Consider the following 20745-nt stretch of genomic DNA (forward strand, 5'->3'; position numbering starts at 1 on the left):
ACTGAGACGTATCGATTTGTCTTGCTCACTTATGCCTCTGGTGTCAGGCCTGGATCAGTATTACAGCCAAAAATACTGGCGAGTAAGTTTGATAATCCAGAACAGCTGGGTACACATCTCCCCGGGGGAAGAGGAGTCATCCTACCACGCTCAGCTTAAGGGTTCAGACACATCGTATGATATTTGATACAATCAGGCAACAGCCATTTTGTCAACTTATCCGTTTTAAAATCCCCATGTGGTTATTTTATTCAGCCATTGGAGTATGAAAAATTATGCCCTTGAAAATGTCAAAACAGCTTGTGTCTACGTGGTCTGGGATTTTAGTTGCAGTTGGGAACTTCAAAATCAGAAGCAATTTTGACAATAAAATAAAAAGAAACAAGTTACCCAGAACAAGGAACAAGAAGATAACTTGACAGTTGACCTCTGCTATTGTGCAAGAGAGGATCAGTACATCCTTCTCTAAAGTAAAGCCAACAGTATATTTTAGCAGCACCAGTAGTGTTGTGAAGCCAATACAAAGGAGGCATAATTAAACACATTTGCAGATGTTTTACATAAGCAAAGCACCCTTACTTTTTCAACATGGCCTCAAAATGGCCACATTGTTTATTTTTGTCTATCTCAGCCCAATTTTATTTTCAATATCTATCTGATTTACTGGCAACACAGTGAACACTTCCATATCATCAGTGTCTGTGCTCCCTAAGGACACCGTGACCAGTATAGTTAGCAGTGTCTACTGTAGTCTGCTAATCATGTAAGATGTAAGTCAAAATTGTGTTTTGTTCAGAGATAGTGGTGGATTATGCAGGTTGCCTAGGTAACACATAACTCTGGAACAGACCAAGGCCAGATCAGTGCCAGAACCGCACCAGATTCTTTCTGGTCAGGTTCTATCTGGGAATCCAGTACTGCCTGAAGGGTTATATGACAATGTGGCAAAATTCAAGGCACATGCCTTTTTCCTTTTTTTTGTTTAGAAGTATCTGAATTTGGGCCCAGCTTTTTAAACCAATCACATTCACCCAAATGCATTGCTGTGCACATTAGCTAAAGGCATTCGCTCTTACTATAAGACAACGATAAGCAAGATTAATGTCTCTTAAAAGGCATTGAAAGGAGAGAGAAAATAGTAGATCAACCTAATTCATGCACAACAAACTCTTTTGAAGACATTAATGAAAATAACATTCATAAATGAACACAGACCCTCCAACTTCACCTGTTAAATAATCTCTCCATATTTAATGGAGGTCACTTTGTTACATAAGGCCAGAATCATTAAAATATCGTCAACAGGGAACAAGCTTACCTCGTTGCTGTTAGTGAGACAGAAACCAAAAGTAATGCCAAATCTCTGGTGGAATGGGAAGTACATCCTCTGTCACTATACAAGCAATGTGATTGGTGAACCAACACATCAATCAGTTATCAGCAAACCAGTCCCTCAGAAAAAAAGAAATGCATGTGTTTCTTTGTGCACGTCCTCCTAATGCCGAAACACGTACCAGGAAGACTTTGACTTGAGCATCTCACTTATTTGCTTGTTATTTGAGAGTAGTTTGCATAATCCTTTGCCTCTACACTGAGAGGGGAAATAGGTAAATAGCTGCCCTTAGGGATGACTATATTAAGCAAAACATTCTTTTAAAAATCTTCATACTGGTTAAAAGACAAAGGGTATCATTTTGTTCTTCATAACCTCATTCGCTTCATGGATGTGTTAGATCTCATCTCTTTAATTAATTAGTTCATATGAACATTTGAATGTGCTCACATTAGTACCAGTCTACTTCTGCATCTTTGCATGAGAGTTTGCTATGAGAAGCCATCTTTTAACTCAGTTAGCTGACCATACTGAGTCGAATCAGAACCTTTTCAGAGTCATTTGATAACAGGTAAAATATATCAAATATATAAAGTATAAATCTAACTTCACTAATTAGCAGTGAAGAGGATGTGTTGTGACAGAAAACAGTATGGTCTTAGACACTCATCAAGCATGTAGTTACCCAGCGGCTGGGTTGATTTCAACTGGAGCATACTGGATCTCGTTAGCATGGTCATCCATGGCTAAATGGGGGACGTGCTCATAATATTGTTATGCCATGGGTGTTGCAATGGCAGGGACAGACATCGTTTTTAGCATAGCAATTCATCTTAACAAAGCTCTTTGCAAAGCTGTGTTGACAGGTAGAACATACTGCTCCTAACTGCCTGGTCGTGCTCTTAAATGCCTGACATAGGGTGCCGGGCCGTGCTCTTAAATGCCTGACATAGGGTGCCGCTTTAAAACACCATAATGTGCTGCATGTATAGCTAGGAGAGAATTCCACCAAAGTTCCAAGAAAATGTAAATGACATTAGGACTAATAATAGAACTAATACACTTAGAAAATGGTATTACTGAGGAAAGCGTTTACCTACTTGGTCATACATCCACACACCGAGCTTCATTTACACAAGTGTTTCCTGTTCATCAAACCTCTGTAACATTTACAGGAGCTTCGCACCTTGCTCTTCTCCGCATTGCTTTAAGCATTTGCTTTTAAAAATACCCAAACAAATATCATCTACCACTTTCATTAATGACCTCGAATCAGAATATCATGGCACAGTTGCATGACCTTTGAAGATTAAAGGTCAAAGATAAATGGGTGCTCCTTGTAAAACACAAACGAGATCAGACCGGGTCTTCCAGCTGGCCTCGGACCAGCCCTGTGTCAGATTTGCACTTGAGGAATCTGACTTGTAAATACAGGCCGGGTCTTGTATTTCCAGCATTCCAACCACGTGGAGATTTGGGATTCCGGAAAGGAGATTGACATGGCATCCAAACAGATCTTTGTAATTCTCATATCTGGCGTTCTGAAAGACATCTCTTTAGCGACACGCAGTAAAAACAGTCACCCCCCACCATGACAGCAGCAGCAACAGCATCTGTTTCAGAGACTGGTGTAGAGTAGAGAGGGTGAGACAGAGACTGGAGTAGAGAGGGTGAGACAGCACACAGAGACTGGTGTAGAGTAGAGAGGGTGAGACACAGAGACTGGAGTAGAGTAGAGAGGGTGAGACAGAGACTGGAGTAGAGAGGGTGAGACAGCACACAGAGACTGGTGTAGAGTAGAGAGGGTGAGACACAGAGACTGGAGTAGAGTAGAGAGGGTGAGACACAGAGACTGGAGTAGAGTAGAGAGGGTGAGACAGAGACTGGAGTAGAGAGGGTGAGACAGCACACAGAGACTGGAGTAGAGTAGAGAGGGTGAGACACAGAGACTGGTTTAGAGAGGGTAAGACACAGAGACTGGTGTAGAGTAGAGAGGGTGAGACACAGAGACTGGAGTAGAGTAGAGAGGGTGAGACAGAGACTGGAGTAGAGAGGGTGAGACAGCACACAGAGACTGGAGTAGAGTAGAGAGGGTAAGACACAAAGACTGGTGTAGAGTAGAGAGGGTAAGACAGGACACAGAGACTGGAGTAGTGAGGGTGAGACAGGACACAGAGACTGGAGTAGAGAGGGTGAGACAGGACACAGAGACTGGAGTAGAGTAGAGAGGGTAAGACAGGACACAGAGACTGGAGTAGAGAGGGTGAGACAGGACACAGAGACTGGTGTAGAGAGGGTAAGACACAGAGACTGGTGTAGAATAGAGAGGGTGAGACACATAGACTAGAGTAGAGTAGAGAGGGTGAGACAGAGACTGGTGTAGAGTAGAGAGGGCGAGACAGCACACAGAGACTGGAGTAGAGTAGAGAGGGTAAGACACAAAGACTGGTGTAAAGTAGAGAGGGTAAGACAGGACACAGAGACTGGAGTAGTGAGGGTGAGACAGGACACAGAGACTGGAGTAGAGAGGGTGAGACAGGACACAGAGACTGGAGTAGAGTAAAGAGGGTAAGACAGGACACAGAGACTGGAGTAGAGAGGGTGAGATAGGACACAGAGACTAGTGTAGAGTAGAGAGGGTAAGACAGGACACAGAGACTGGAGTAGAGAGGGTGAGACAGGACACAGAGACTGGAGTAGAGAGGGTGAGACAGGACACAGAGACTAGTGTAGAGTAGAGAGGGTAAGACAGGACACAGAGACTGGAGTAGAGAGGGTGAGACATGACACAGAGACTGGAGTAGAGAGGGTGAGACAGGACACAGAGACTGGAGTAGAGTAGAGAGGGTAAGACAGGACACAGAGACTGGAGTAGAGAGGGTGAGACGGGACAGAGACTAGTGTAGAGTAGAGAGGGTAAAGAAGGGTGAGACAGGCCACTGCCTCATTACTTCACACATGAAGGTGTAGTACATGATTCTCTTTGATTGGCTATGAAACTCAACAGCCAATCAAAGTCCACCCCTTGTTTCCATGCTCCTGAACCAATGTGTTGATTGGCTGGCATTGTTTATGGCTTGGTTACACTATGTTTTTTTATTCCATTGACCGACCCTGGACTGTGTCTGAGCAATGGAGTTGCTTGCGCTGACACATGGAATGGGCAACTAAAGGACCATGAGGAGCATTTCACTGAATTTGACAAATAGTGTATTGGATTAGAATTGTGGACTATACCTTTAAAGACCGGGTCTTCGGGACAGCGTCCGGCTGGGACGATGTCCAGGTGCATTCTCTCCGTGTCCACTCCTGCTGCTCACTCTCTGTCAACGCCCGACTAAAAATACAGGCAGGCAGGGCAGAGCGCCTCTCCGCACGCCTATCACCACCCGCTCCCAGGCCAAGATGCTTTCAGAGACCCACATGTGTCGAAAGCTGTGCTACATCAGTCATTTAATGATACCATTCTTTCATGATCCAAAACACAGAGTTGAACATGGATTCATCGGAATAATGCTGTGATAAATGATGTCATGACTGTATGGGCTTTCTGTACTCTTGGAGGCTAAACTGTGCCGTACCAGAGACCAAGCCCAGCAGATATAGAAGGTCATATGCGGCCCATGAGGGGCAACATCTCTGTAAATTAAAATCTCGCGGACAGTCACATTTCAGGACTAGTACTGCCCTCTGTAGGAAGAGATGTGTACTGTATATTGACCCTGATACAGCCAAAAGTAGCTACCTATTTTTAGGGTCATTTTCGGCTGACATAAAGTCCAGAGAAGAGAGAGGAGAGATACGCTGCGGTAGTGCTGTTCAATGACTCGCACTCAGAATCACAGATACACAAGCAGACAGAATCAAACAAGCTTCCACACATAGGTACACAGTAGGTAGTAGTAGTAACTGCTTGAGCTATTTCCAAGCATACTTAATCTTCAGAGATCTCAAACAATACTTTACCCAAGTTTGTACTGTTTTATTACCTTGTATTGGATATTAGTAATTTTTGGCGTTGTATACAAAAAGTATACTTCCAATTTAGGAGCAAACATACACCCACAAACAAACAAACAAACAAACTCCCTTTCATAAAGCTTTATTCCACATGTCATCCATGTTCAGGCTCATATACATTTACATACACTGTTCCCCATTCCCATGATGCATCTGAAATTAAATAACTCAACAATTCAAGACAAAAACACACTGTTTATCAACGGAGGAGAACAACAGCCATAACAATAACAACAATTATAATTAGAACAATACTGTATTTTTCTTAGATTTATACTCTTCTAAAATTCATTATATTGTCAGTCTCTTGAGGTGCATGACAATATCTGCAGGTGACGATTCAATAAAACTCAACAATGTCACACCATGTAGAGCAGTGAAACAGCCAGATGTTTTTGTTGATGTTTGAATATTTATTTTTTTGTGTTTTTCTTCTTTAAGATAAACATCCAGTGGCAGAGTTGCAGATTCTCCATGTTTGACTGCTAAGTGCTGGCCATGGATGTCTCTATAGTGTTGTGTTTCTACGGTACGAGCAGTCTTTCGGATGGTTTGTGTTTTTTTTGTTTGTCGTCTTTCAACATGATCATTTGGCACACCTCACTCTGGAAGCTGTTGCTGTGTCACACATATCAGTTCGCTGTGGTGAAGGCCAAAGATGGACGCCTCAGAGGACCTCTGGAGGGAGACAGACAACAGAGAGACAGAGAACAGAGAGACAGAGTTGCGTCAAAACCACACAGCCAAGGCATGTTTTAAAAGCAGTACCATATTTCCTATACAGTAACCATTTTCACAAACCTTAATAATTGCGTTTGTTCAATCTTAAACACAGACAGTTGAAAATAAAAAGTTTCAAGGGCCTTATGTTCATCTGCAACACAGCCTCTCCTGGTGAGAGTGAACACAGCCTCTCCTGGTGAGAGTAAACACAGCCTCTCCTGGTGAGAGTGAACACAGCCTCTCCTGGTGAGAGTGAACACAGCCTCTCCTGGTGAGAGTGAACACAGCCTCTCCTGGTGAGAGTGAACACAGCCTCTCCTGGTGAGAGTGAACACAGCCTTTCCTGGTGAGAGTGAACACAGCCTTTCCTGGTGAGAGTGAACACAGCCTCTCCTGGTGAGAGTGAACACAGCCTCTCCTGGTGAGAGTGAACACAGCCTCTCCTGGTGAGAGTGAACACAGCCTTTCCTGGTGAGAGTGAACACAGCCTTTCCTGGTGAGAGTGAACACAGCCTCTCCTGGTGAGAGTGAACACAGCCTCTCCTGGTGAGAGTGAACACAGCCTCTCCTGGTGAGAGTGAACACAGCCTCTCCTGGTGAGAGTGAACACAGCCTCTCCTGGTGAGAGTGAACACAGCCTTTCATGGTGAGAGTGAACACAGCCTCTCCTGGTGAGAGTGAACACAGCCTCTCCTGGTGAGAGTGAACACAGCCTCTCCTGGTGAGAGTAAACACAGCCTCTCCTGGTGAGAGTGAACACAGCCTCTCCTGGTGAGAGTGAACACAGCCTCTCCTGGTGAGAGTGAACACAGCCTCTCCTGGTGAGAGTGAACACAGCCTTTCCTGGTGAGAGTGAACACAGCCTTTCCTGGTGAGAGTGAACACAGCCTCTCCTGGTGAGAGTGAACACAGCCTCTCCTGGTGAGAGTGAACACAGCCTCTCCTGGTGAGAGTGAACACAGCCTTTCCTGGTGAGAGTGAACACAGCCTTTCCTGGTGAGAGTGAACACAGCCTCTCCTGGTGAGAGTGAACACAGCCTCTCCTGGTGAGAGTGAACACAGCCTCTCCTGGTGAGAGTGAACACAGCCTCTCCTGGTGAGAGTGAACACAGCCTCTCCTGGTGAGAGTGAACACAGCCTTTCATGGTGAGAGTGAACACAGCCTCTCCTGGTGAGAGTGAACACAGCCTCTCCTGGTGAGAGTGAACACAGCCTCTCCTGGTGAGAGTAAACACAGCCTCTCCTGGTGAGAGTGAACACAGCCTCTCCTGGTGAGAGTGAACACAGCCTCTCCTGGTGAGAGTGAACACAGCCTCTCCTGGTGAGAGTGAACACAGCCTCTCCTGGTGAAAGTGAACACAGCCTTTCATGGTGAGAGTGAACACAGCCTCTCCTGGTGAGAGTGAACACAGCCTCTCCTGGTGAGAGTGAACACAGCCTCTCCTGGTGAGAGGGAACACAGCCTCTCCTGGTGAGAGTGAACACAGCCTCTCCTGGTGAGAGTGAACACAGCCTCTCCTGGTGAGAGTGAACACAGCCTCTCCTGGTGAGAGTAAACACAGCCTCTCCTGGTGAGAGTGAACACAGCCTCTCCTGGTGAGAGTGAAGCAGGTTGCTGTCGTACATCTTTCTCTCTGACAGGATACTCCTGGCTTCTGCACATACACTAATGGATCTGGACAGCAGTCTTTAAAACATTACAATCTGTTTTGCCAACAAACCCTCCGACACTATGTACCTGTTTGATGAACACCCAGATAGTAGATAGAACAGTAGAAACAAGAATAAATCTGGTGCTAGTTCAAGGCTGGACCCGTTTCAGAGTCAACTGTCTTCTGGGTGTCTATCTGATCTACCGGAAAGAGTAACGAGTAGCCAGAAGAAACGTGAACACCCATAACGACATCTCATTTGAGCTGCTTCATCACTAACATTATATCCCCAGCTGCAGATGTGAAGCATATTACCGACGGACTATAAGTCCTAGCATGCTTTGGCCAGCACACAGTGTGTGAGAGAGAGTGTGTGTGCCCTACGGCCCGTCTCCAGCACACAGTGTGAGAGTGAGAGTGTGTGTGCCCTACGGCTTGTCTGGCCAGCCTGTCTGCAGTCTGCTGTGGTCTGGTCTGTGGGGGGGGCCTGGCAGTTGGCACAAGGCGCGGTGGATGCTCTCCAACATCTAAACTGTGTGCAAGTGGATGCCAGGGCAGAGTGAGACACATAATCACTGCAAGGCACTGGCTGCCCACCCTTAAGGCACTGAGAGGACAGTGTTACATATAACACATAGCCACTGCAAGTTCACTAAGTGGACAGTGTTACATATAACACATATAACACAAAGCCACTGCAAGTTCACTGAGTGGACAGTGTTACATATAACACATATAACACCAAGGCACTGCAAGTTCACTGAGTGGACAGTGTTACATATAACACATATAACGCCAAGTCACTGCAAGTTCACTGAGTGGACAGTGTTACATATAACACATATAACGCCAAGGCACTGCAAGTTCACTGAGTGGACAGTGTTACATATAACACAAAGCCACTGCAAGTTCACTGCCTCCCCTTAGAAAAAGCCATCCCCATCCCATTCCATATCCCACTAACAAGAGCAAACTATCTTGACCCTTGGTTGTAACAAGTAAATACATGACTAAATTGGGGGGAAAAGTGTCTTTGAGTTGTTAAAGTCTCTCAGTAGCCCCTTATACATGCGTTAATGTAAAGCTGTTACATCGCGTCTACCACGATAGAAACTCGCGAACGTGTTACAATTGCCTCATGTATAAGGGGTCTAGATGTAAACCGTTAGTTTTTCCGCCGATCGTCTGAAGCTTTCGAGAGAGGTGGTTTACCACGTTCCTTCGGCTTAGAAAAGGGCGTGTCAAATCAGGCCGATGTGTCATGGGGGAGGCCGTGCGTGACTGGGGGGGAGACGGTGACAGGAGGCTAGAAAGTTAGAGGCTAGAAAGTTCACTCCATCATCTCTTTGAAATTCCTTATTCCATGAGTGGTAGGCTACAATGTCACTGGCTGTTTTAAAATATAACTAATAGCCTAACGAAACAAAATAACCCAGGAAGTTTCATCTTCGAGACGTTAAGGCTTCTTCCAATACTGACAGCTGACTCATAGCTTGCAGGTTTGCGGGAGACGCGACATTTGAGGGATGTCACTTAATTTAAACCTTTTTTGCTTCCGTTAGTGTGTGTGTGTGTGTGTGTGTGTGTGTGTGTGTGTGTGTGTGTGTGTGTGTGTGTGTGTGTGTGTGTGTGTGTGTGTGTGTGATAGAGACAGAGAGGACTCAGTAAAACATCGGAAAACACCGTGTCTCGTAAGCTATCAATCACCCCCACAATGAAATATGCCATTACAGTCGCGACAAACTTCTTGGCATTGTGGTGCGCCCAAAACGCAAGCTATAAACGTAGCCATCCTAATGTAACCAAAATATACCTCTGCTGATATGCCTAACCTTCGTTCTATTTAGAATTTGTCTTAGCACTATGCAGGAATAAAATAGCATCTACAGTGTCAGGATTCAGGCGAGAGCGCCTGGCTTCTATAACGCGCCCTGCTGCACTGAAGGAGCGCTCACTCGCAGCACCTGTTGATGGAACGCATATAATTCGTTTTGCAAGGTGCTGTAGTCGTGGGAACGACTGGCCTGGTTTCTCCCAAAAGGAAAGTAGATTTTCCTCTGCTGATCCCGCGTCTATATGGAAGTTTGTAGAGAGATTGCCGGGGAGTAAAATGCTCCCTTTCCTTTACGTCTGCTGATGGCTAGTAATACAGACAGCCGGAAAGGTTAATAAACGGAATGAAATAGCTACACATTACACACGCTATGTTTTAATAAAAGCCACGTTACTCACATACTGGTTAACACTGTTTGTTACAGCACATAAATGTTTGTCGCTACATCCAAACTGCGTCACCGTTGTCCCTCCCTGTGCTCCAGCCGCACCATTTTGCTTGCAATGTGAATCATTTAATTTAAATATGCTTATTGGCATTTGTTGCACCTTAATCATTTTCTACAAACATGATATGCTATGTATGGTATAGTAGACTGAGACTCTATTCACTACTGCACAAAAACTAGACACGTTTGAAAAACTAGACGTTTGCAATGAAGTAGGTTAAACAACTTTCGCCAAAATCTCCGTAAGGGAGATGGGTTATGTGCTCAAATTTCCTGGGATCAAAGAAGACGTTAGTATTCATGTGCAAACTAAAAATCACGTCTCAGGATTGCTGCCCATGCAAGTTATTTCGGGTGTCTCAACTGTAACTAATACCACTGTCATATAATTATGAGTCCAGTAAAAGACTGAGCAAACACAGTTTTCTACCGTTGTTGAAACACATCCACGCGTAGACTCGTTTTCTTTCCATCCGAGTGGTTATTCAAAGAAAATATTAAGAACTACAGTACTGTGCAAAAGTTTTAGGCAGGTGTGAAAAAATGCTGTAAACTTAGAATGCTTTCAAAAATGGAAGTGTTAACAGTTTATTTTCATCAATTCTTCATAAATTAACCAAATGCAGTGAAGGAACAGAAGAAAATTCTAAATTAAATCAATATTTGGTGTGACCACCCTTTGCCTTCAAAATAGCATCAATTCTTCCAGATACACTTGCGCACAGCTTTTGAAGGTACTCGGCTGGTAAATTGTTCCAACCATCTTGGAGAACTAACCACAGATCCTCTGTGGATGTAGGCTTCCTAAAATTCTTCTGTCTCTTCATGTAAACCCAGACAGACTCGATGATGTAGAGATCAGGGCTCTGTGGGGGTCATACCATCACTTGCAGGACTTTCTGTTCTTCTTTAAGCTGAAGATAGTTGTTAATGACATTGGTTGTATGTTTGGGGTTATGTTCCTGCTGCAGAATACATTTGGTGCTAATCATACGCCTCCCTGATGGTATTGCATGATGGATTAGTATCTGCCTCTATTTCTCAGCATTGAGGACACCATTCATCCTGACCAAATCTCCAACTCCACTTGCAGAACTGCAGCCCCAAACTGGAAAGGAGCCTCTACCATGCTTCACTGTTGCCTGCAGACTCTCATTATTGTACCTCTCTCCAGCCCTTCGGCGAACAAACTGCCTTCTTCTACAGCCAAATATTTCTAATTTTGACTCATCAGTCCAGAGCACCTTCTGCCATGTTTCTGCACCCCAGTTTCCATGTTTTCGTGCTTAGTTCAGTCACTTGGCCTTGTTTCCTTGTCGGGGTAGAGCTTTTTGGCTGCAACTCTTCCATGAAGACCACTTCTGGGCAGACTTCCCCGGACAGTAAATGTCTGTACCTGGGTACCACTGGTTTCTGCCAGTTCTGAGCTGATGCCACTGCTTGAAATCTTCCGATTTCGAAGGTAAATAAGCTTGATGTGTTTTTCATCAGCTGCATTAAGTTTCCTTGGCTGACCACTGCGTCTACGATCCTCAACAGCTTCTTCAAAAGAGCTTGAACTGCACATTTTGAAACCCCTGTCTGCTTTGAAATCTTTGTCTGGGAGAGACCCTGCTGATGCAGTATAACTACGTTGTGTCTTGTTGCTGCGCTCAGTCTTACCATGTAAATGGATAAAAAATAAACATTTATTGCTTACATTTTTTAAAGCATTCTTAGTTCATAGCATTTTTTCACACCTGCCTAAAACTTTTGCACAGTACTGTATATGCTGATAGAAAGAAGGGAACTTTAAGCCACTACACTGCCTGTGCCCGATGAGGATCCACGTTGATGTTGTTAGTAAACAAACCAGGTGGGAGCACATCTCCGTGGTCTTTGCGCATGCCCGAGGCAATGTAACAGCTTCACATTTTGCACATGTATACAGGTAACGACAAGAGCCGTTTCCCTTGAAAATCTTCACACCTACACGCGAATACGATACGATAAACTGATCTGATCTCAGTGGCACATGTATAAGGCCTAGTACTGTCAGTAACATTGACAGCTACTAGGAACTTTAAAAGATGTGAGCAGTACCTGTGACATGGTGAGTCTTCATTGCACCACCTTTCATCAGGAAGGGGTCCCCTTCATCGAAGGCCAGGATTGTGTTGCTATTGGCTGGTTTGTCCGGGCCAGCGTTGCCACTACCACTGTGATTGGACATCTGGATGATGTCATCAAAGTCAGCTGCGTCTCCATTGGGTGACAGGCCGTTCTGGTGTTTGGCAGGCTGGACCCCGTTCAGAACAGGGGTGGAATCCCAGGCTGCAGGGCTGAGAACACAGGTACATGGGGGTGAGTTCTAGAACCCAGAGATAATTCCATGTTCCATGGACACATTTACGTTGGATTTCTATTAATACACTTTTGCTGAATGAACATTTAACCCTTTTTGCTCATGATGATATTTTGATATACACTTACTATGGATTTAGATACTAGTTTTTTTTCAGTTTTGTAAATATATGTTTTTTTTATTTAATTTTCATAAAGTGTTGGGTGTGCCTTTGGGAAAGGCCTGTGTATGGCTCCTTAAATTCAAATGCTGTGAACATTTTCTCTATATGACAGAGTCACTTCGAACTGGTGAGCATTCATCCTTCCAACAGGCTCTTTACCTCTCTTGAATCTGTGACTGGCCCATATTTGCGGCACCATTTCTCAGCATGTCAGATGATCCCTGCAGATTTCCAGGAGCTGTAAATAAACAAAGGCAGATTTTTCAAAGAGAGACAGAACTGCACTCAGTCCTTCAGGGGGATATGATCCTCTCTCTTCATTCCAGCATGTGAACAGAAGAGTCATCAGAGTAATGCTGTGCTAAAACGCCAATCTGCTCCAAAATGTGGTCATTACTGAGCTGCTGTAATCCTAGTCTAATCTGTCATCCAGTCTATCTGCTAATTCAAATAACACTAGTTGTTCACTGAGGAACAAGGAACGTGGCATTGAAATAGCATGAAATTATGGAGGAGTACTTGATTTAAACTCACATTTAAGCAGCATTTAAACTCACCTCTCTCGGGCAGATGGTCTGTGTTTTCTGTGTCCTTTCCATTTGTTTGGACCGGAGGCTTGGTGTCTTTCTGCAGGACAAAAACAACAACAGAGGAAGGAATTAATCCCCTGCCAAAATGAAGACTGTGAGATTTTGGGACGTTCATGAGAGCAGAGGTAAGATTTAAAGCCATGAATACCTTTTCGCCTGCATCACTCTTGCGAGTTCTCTTCATGATCTCCTCAAGGCGCTAGACAGACAGTGAAAATTAAGAAAAATTTAGTTTTAGTTTAAAGAAAAACTGATATCTTACTCTCTCAATATCAACATTCAAGGGCTGCTTATTAAGGTCATCTAAAGGCCCTATGCTAGAGCACAAACTGGTTCCAGAATACACTCTAGAACACCAAGACACTTCTAGAACACAGACTGGTTCCAGAATACACTCTAGAACACCAAGACACTTCTAGAACAGGCTGCAGTGCCTAACGATCCATTCCTCTCCTTCTTCTTTACCTTCTTCCTCTCCAGTCGTTCCTGCTCCTCCTTCTGGAAGTGTTTCTCTCTCTCCATCCGCTGCTTCTCGGCCTCCTCCCTGGCCTTCGATTCGGCATCCTCTCTCTAAACACACAGCAGCACGCAGCACATAAACCCCTCTTCACATGCCAACACTCTTCCCCCCTCCATCTCCTATTCACATAACATCCCCAATAAACTAATTTGACAACATGCAATTATAAGAACATGCAATTATTTGATTCAGCCCAGGCTCTCTAAATGCATAAACAACGCAGCACATAAAACCCCTTCACATATCAGCATGTCTCCACTTTCCATTCACATAATATCATCAATAAATTAATATAATAACTGTGTAATTACATAACTGACGTCTAAGAAAAAGCAAGGCAAGGACACAGCGTTCTTGAGGCATTCATTTTAGAGCTGAGTTGGTGTCATCTTTGACCACACGGGGGCAGTAGTGCTCCAGATTTCTCTGTGAGAAGTGGTGTGGGATGTCCTGCCTGCACTGGGTCGGATTACTAGCCTGACTGAGCACTTTCACTCAGCATCAGCCGCACAGCAGAGCAGCTGAGTCTGGATCAAGTCTGGCTCAGGTGTGGCTCAGGTTTGGCCCAGATGAGGCCCAGAGACAGCTGCTGCCTGTGAGGGGCTGGGAAGCAGGAGACTCAGAATCCAGCTCAAAGATGGAGCCTATCTGGGTTGTTATGGTCAGAGTCACTATAGGCCAACCCTACGCAGACACAAGCATAGCCATATGAACTAAAATACTAATATCTAATAAGTACTAAAATCAGGCAATCAGTACTGCTAAGTATTGCTGTCATGGTATCTGACAGACATGGTAACAGACCGACATGGTAACGGACAGACATGGTAACGGACAGACTTGGTAACAGACAGACCGATGAAGGGCAAAGCCCCTCTGTCTCTCCTGACGATTAGATTGCATTAATTGCTCCAACCAGTGCCTGTGTGAGGGACACCAGCTGGTGGACGCCTGAGGGCATAGACTAGGAGAGCAGTCACCAGAGTGGCCCTGTCTCCGAGCAGACACAGCCATGACATTGGACTGAGAGGCCAACACCACTGTGTCTTTCTCTATGTTAAGACACAGCCATGACATTGGACTGAGAGGCCAACACCACTGTGTCTTTCTCTATGTTAAGACACAGCCATGACATTGGACTGGGAGGCCAACACCACTGTGTCTTTCTCTATGTTAAGACACAGCCATGTTATTGGACTGGGAGGCCAACACCACTGTGTCCTTCGCTATGTTAAGACACAGTCATGACATTGGACTGGGAGGCCAACACCACTGACTAACAACAGACTGTCCCCCTTTCTGCCGTTTCATTTAGGTGAGTGGTAGTCTGTCCTTCTTGCTGTCCTAACATTTTTTTTTTAATTTTGCTCGAAGGGAAACACCAGTTTGGTGGTCCATTCTTCCTACAAGACTTTAATTTGGCAGCAAGATCAACAATAGCCAGTCGCTCCCTCGATACGGTTGTTGCATTCAGTTTGGATTTTGGATAATTCTTCTAGTTTGTGTAGAATCCTGCCAGTTTACATATTTTGAGAAGACTACATTTTTTTCAAAAAGGAACACAAGCCCAACTTCCCTATTGTATCACACAGGGCCAGGGAAAATGTTTTAAATTCTACAGTTTGGATGCTGAGCTTTTTTCACCCAAGGACTACATTTCCCATGTTGCCATGCTCCTCACCTGTCTCTGGAGGCGCAGGTTCTCCTCCTGCTTGGCCTGGGCCATCTGCAGTGCCTCCCTCTCTTCCTGCAGCCTCTGGGCCTCATCCCTCAGCCGCTGCTGCTCCACCATGAGGCGCGACTCCTCCTCCCTGCGCCTCCTCTCCTCCACCTCCCGCGCAGCATTCTCCTCACGCAGGACCCTGTGGCACGGAGCATGCTCAGTATGGTTCACATGACATCACTCGTAAGGAAGTCCATTTAGGACAAAAATGTTTGTGTGAGAAACTCCACTACAAACATATGAAGTAATTTCATGTTCTGAAGTACTATGACAGGAACCCTCCTAGTGTATCTGGATTGATCTCATGAGTATAAAGTAAGAGAGTCTGTGTTTGATACAGAGGCAGGAAGTCTATGTATTTGTGTGGGTCTTCCTGGGGATGTGCGACTCACAAGTGCATGTGTGTGTATGTGATTTGTGTGTGTGTGTGTGTGTGTGTGTGTGTGTGTGTATGTGTGTATATGACTGACCGGTTCCTCTGTTCCTGCTCCAGACGTTCCTGTTCCTCCCTCTCGCGCTGCTCGCGGGCCTGACGCCGCTTCTCCGCCAGGACCCGAGACGCCTCCTCCGGATCGTTAGTACCAGCAGTTGTCTTGGCAACTGGGGTGGCCGTGGCAGCTGGAGCAGCCGGACTGGTCGCCGCGGCAACTGGTGTTACTGGAGTGGTTGTTACTGGTGCTGGCGTAACGGGGGCAGCTGGGGAGGGAGCCTCGGCTGCTGGAGGGGCGGGGACCATGGGGTCTGCCACTGGAGAGGGCGCTGTGATTGGTGGGATCACAGAAGGGGGTGTGGCAGGAGCCGCTGACACGGAAATGGAGGGGACACTGGTTGTGTCTGAGTGAAGAACAGAGACAAAAAAATATGGCCAAGCACCATCATGTTTTAATATATAGCACAGTTACAATTCTCCGTCACAATTGAATTAGTTAACTGCCAGTTATGGTACACAGGATTGAGCAGCTCCTGGGTTGACTAAAACATCAACAAAAGCCTGTCCTGAATCATTTGAAGGCCTTTAGCGCTACGACACAGTATCCATGACGATCCAAAGTCCTTACCCTTAGCTGCCTCTGGGGTGTGTGGCCGACTGGACTGTTTCTTGGTCTCCACAGCGACGGCAGTGACCGCCTGAGGCGGTATCTTGGCGGGGGTCTGGGATCGCTTGGGCCGGGTCTTGGCGCCGGTGGAGGCCCGGCCGGTTGAGGGGGGTTTGGGAGCGGTGATGGGGCACGGGGACAGGGGCCTGCTCCTGGAGGGCGCTGGTGACGGAGCTCTGTGTTTGGGTTTAGCCGCAGTACTGGAGGAGAAGAGGAGAGGAGAGGAGGAGATGAAAGAACAGGACAAAACAGCACAAAAGGAAATAAAAGAAAGAAGAGAAGAAGAGAGGAGAAGAATGGAATAGAATAGAGACGAGAGACGATATAAGCAGAGCGCTCTGCTCAAAACGTGGTGAAATGATCCCAAGAACATTCCCTGCCTTGACAATGAGCGCAGTAAATTCCTTCCTGCAGCCGTGGAACGGAGAGAGTCGGCGTGTGAAATAAACCCGCTGAGCCTTAAACACGTCACGCAGATGGCTCATTATTTTCTCTTCCCCCTCAGCCTGTGCATCTCCCAGGTCAGCTCGGTGCTGTTACCGTGGGCTCCGGCCCCTGGCCTTGGCAGGAGAGAGGGTTCAGCTCGGTGCCGTTACCGTTGTCTCCTGCCCCTGGCATTGGCAGGAGACACGGTCCTGAAACGCTTCCAGCAGGGCCCCTTTGGGTGGAAGCAGGACCGGCTCCAACCATCTGTCAGCGGGACGGCCCGTTTAACCTGCCCTGGGGCTGAACTGGTTTCCATCATTGGACTAGACTGCATACGGAGCTCACCGCCTCAAACCTCTTAACTCAGCTCTGGGGTGGAGTGGGGGGTGGGGGGGGGGGGGGGGGGGAGTGAATGTAGGTCATAATCCGATGGGTGTTTGTTTATGAAGACTGAGCTAGTTGTAAAGAACATTCTGGAAGATTTCAGTCAGTGAGAATAAATTCTGTACTGTATTCTCATAGAACTGTACTGTATATTTCAGAACCTCAGGAAGCAGTGTTTTATATCTGTCCTTGAGGAAGAAGAGTGTTATATCTGTACCTGAGTTCTGCTCTGGTTCTGGGAGTAGAGAGGGACTGCCTCTTCTTCGTCACCTTCTCTGTCGTCAGTGCGTTCTTCTCTTTTTCATTTTCCCTCTCTTTGTCTTTCTTCTCCTTGGTCTTTTTCTCCACCTTTGGGAATTTGAAACAAAGTAGAGACCATAATTAACACTGCTTTTGGAACAATGTAATTGTAAAAAAAAACCAGCACAGTATTATTTCTGTACGCACTGCGGAGAACATGTTCACTGTTCATCTGCTATATTTTCAGGCTTTCTTTTTTTTTTTCCTCAGCGCTGTTTTATCTAAAGTTCAGCGTGTACATGTGAGGCATTGCTCATCCTACATTATTTAGGTGCTACAGATTCATGTATGTTAATGCAGATGTTGGAATGTCTCTGTGTATTAGTGTGTGCAGGGTGCGATTTGCCGGGGGGGATGGTGGGGATTTACCCCCCCTCTGGTTTTTTTTTGTTCACTGAATTAGCGAGTTCTGTCCAAAACAGTTGCGTTTCTGTTTCAAAGTTTCAGTTTCGGTTTCAGTATTTCAACGTGAATGAGAGGGAGCACAAGAACTGAGCGTCTAGCAGCGATTATCATATCATAGACATATATGATGCATGTATATGAAGAGAATTAGGCCTATGTATTGCTTGTTTTTTTTTTTCATGATAAAAAAAAAAAAAAAAACATCCCCCCCTCTGGTTTTTGGACAAATCGCACCCTGAGTGTGTGTATGTGTGCATGTGTGTACCAGTGAGTATTTTGTGTATGTGTTTGAACGCACGCATGTGTGTGTGTGACTCACCAGTGTGAAGTGGCATCTAGACCAGTGTTGTGTGATGTTGGACATGCTGACTTCTGTCTGTATGTGTGTGTGTGTGTGTGTTTACATGTATACATGTATGTGTGTTTTGTATGTGAGCATGTGTGTACGTGTGTGTGTGTGTGTTTACATGTATGTGTGTTTCTATGTGAGTGTGTGTGTGTGTGTGTGTGTGTGTGTGTGTGTGTGTGTGTGTGTGTGTGTGTGTGTGTGTGTGCGTGTGTGACTCACCGGCGTGGAGTGGCGCCGGCGCTGGCGTTGTGTGATGTCGGGCGTGCTGCTGGACACCCTCCAGCGCTCGGAGCTGTGGGGGTGCTGGTGGGAGCAGACCGTCAGGGGGCTCGCAGACGGAGAGCGGGAACACTGGGAGTCTGGGGAACAAAACACGACACTAAACCAGCGTCCAGCTTCCCAACACCATGACACCCATCTAAACCAGCGTCCCCTCAACCAGGACCTATCATCTAACCCAGCGTCCAGCTTCCTTCGCCATGACACCCATCTAAACCAGCGTCCAGCTTCCCCTACACCAGGACCTATCATCTGGATTGGGCTTTTACTTCCACTGTTCTACTGGTCCTAGTGATTTGCTGAGGGGAAGCAGGATCACTGGAACCACAAGGTCGAGGAAGGAAACACAACATAGCACCCGTCCAAACCAGTATCCAGCAGGATATAATATAGCTTCTACTATTCTTTTATTGTTTTTTAAGATTTATTTTTGGGCTTTTTATGGCTTTTGTTATTTGGATAGGACAGTGAAGTTATGACAGGAAGCGAGGCGGAGAAGAGGTGGGGACAGGATTGGAAAATGACATCAGGCCAGTCTTGAACCCGTGTGCCCTCGGGCAATGTAGCCCGTAAGTGGGGGGCTTCTTCTACTATTCTGTAGGGGGCTTCCCGAGGGGTCAGGGGTCACGCTGGGAGTCTAGGGCGGTGGTTCTAAAACTGTGTGCCGTTTGAATTAGTCTAAGTCCATGACATTTAAACAGAACACATCATAAGGTCAGAGGTCAACCATTACTCAGCGGGATTGCTTGGATATCAGCTGAAGACCCAAATGGGCTCCCAGCCCACAATGACATGTTTTATATCTATGATGACTGATAACAGGGCTGTAGACTTGTATGTATATGTATATTATGTTTTATATCTATGAGGACTGATAACAGGGCTGTAGACTTACATGTATATGTATACTATGTTTTAGATCTATTATGACTGTATAACAGGGCTGTAGACTTATATGTATATGTATGTATAATATGCACAGACCCAATGATCTAATCCAGTAGTCCTATATGTATAATGTGTATGTTCCTAGGACAGAAATAGAATAGACACTTAATACGTAGAAGACACACCACCACAGATAACTGACCTACAAAATACTGTGACATTTCAACCCAGTGTGTGTTTTCCTCGAGGTCAGAGGTTACTCACGGGGGTCGCTGCTGTTGAGAAGGGTGGCAGCGCTGCGACTGCGCGCCAGGAAGGAGAGGGTTGGCGTCATGAGCCGCTCCACGATGCGGCTCTCCCACGGGCTCAGACGCAGGCTGCGGGCTGGGAGAGAGAGAGGGGCGAGGGATGGTGTCATTAGCGTCCGTGGCACACTCACTTACCCACAATACACTGGGCTGTGTGACCCTGCCTGATCTGGAGTCAGTTTCAATAACACATAGCCTCAGATAACATCCCTAATGAAGCTAAGAAAAGCAAACAAAAACACCTATCCCTAGACATTAGATATGATAGCAATAAATGCACTACCGTTTAACAACTACCTTAGCCTAACTAGCTAAATACACTGCACCCAAACCCTCTCAGATCAAAGGCATCTCTAGAGACAGATTTTCATGTTTACTCTATGGAATGACTGTTGGGATAATGTCTGATCATTTACAGTCACTTCACACTACCCACTGCTCCAGACAGAGACTCTGCTCAAGTATAAGTCTACAAGGGATCGCTGTAGTTTGGAGCGAATCTAACCCAAAGTCTCTATGTCCTAAAGGATCCTAAACAGAGACTTTGGGGAGATAATGAGTGTTATTATTGAGATCCCAACATGCACAGGCATGCCATACTGTATCTCAGTAGTATGTTTGCATTAGTGGTGTTTGTTTGAATCAAAGGGACTGCACCTTCACGTTGCAGTTTTGATGTGCAGGAATGCAGATTTAGTCCCAATTATTGTTGATTAAGTGCAACCCCACACTGAGTTGCTGCAACCCCAAGAAGCTGAAAGTGACTTACATTTTTGGAGGTTTTTGAACATGGAGTTTCATGTAAAAAGCTATCTACCTCACCAGTAATCTGCATCAACAACAACAACTCCTATTCTAATTCAGTTAATTATCTAAAATCAGTGTAATATTTCCTCTGCTCATCCATGTAACATACTGTATATTTGTGGTCAGCATTAGCTAGACTTCTGCGATGCGCT

General features: G+C 45.6%; 1 protein-coding gene across 2 annotated transcripts in view; it reads right to left on the reverse strand.

The window, feature by feature from the left end:
• Positions 1 to 5419: 5419 nt before the first annotated feature.
• Positions 5420 to 20745, reverse strand: part of LOC308381474 (uncharacterized protein) — a 50599-nt gene continuing 35273 nt past the window's right edge. For both annotated transcript variants that reach the window (XM_080859047.1, XM_080859046.1), the window contains 12 exons: positions 19743 to 19862; positions 18531 to 18670; positions 17475 to 17605; positions 16409 to 16647; positions 15821 to 16184; positions 15309 to 15489; positions 13573 to 13677; positions 13256 to 13306; positions 13075 to 13144; positions 12677 to 12755; positions 12093 to 12331; positions 5420 to 6031 (listed from right to left, as the gene is read on the reverse strand). In XM_080859047.1, coding sequence (XP_080715173.1) covers positions 6021 to 6031; positions 12093 to 12331; positions 12677 to 12755; positions 13075 to 13144; positions 13256 to 13306; positions 13573 to 13677; positions 15309 to 15489; positions 15821 to 16184; positions 16409 to 16647; positions 17475 to 17605; positions 18531 to 18670; positions 19743 to 19862 — 1730 coding nt within the window. In that variant the 3' untranslated portion in view covers positions 5420 to 6020. The remainder of the gene's footprint in view (positions 6032 to 12092; positions 12332 to 12676; positions 12756 to 13074; positions 13145 to 13255; positions 13307 to 13572; positions 13678 to 15308; positions 15490 to 15820; positions 16185 to 16408; positions 16648 to 17474; positions 17606 to 18530; positions 18671 to 19742; positions 19863 to 20745) is intronic.

This window comes from Sprattus sprattus (assembly GCF_963457725.1).
Source record: "Sprattus sprattus genome assembly, chromosome: 20".
NCBI lineage: Eukaryota > Metazoa > Chordata > Actinopteri > Clupeiformes > Clupeidae > Sprattus > Sprattus sprattus.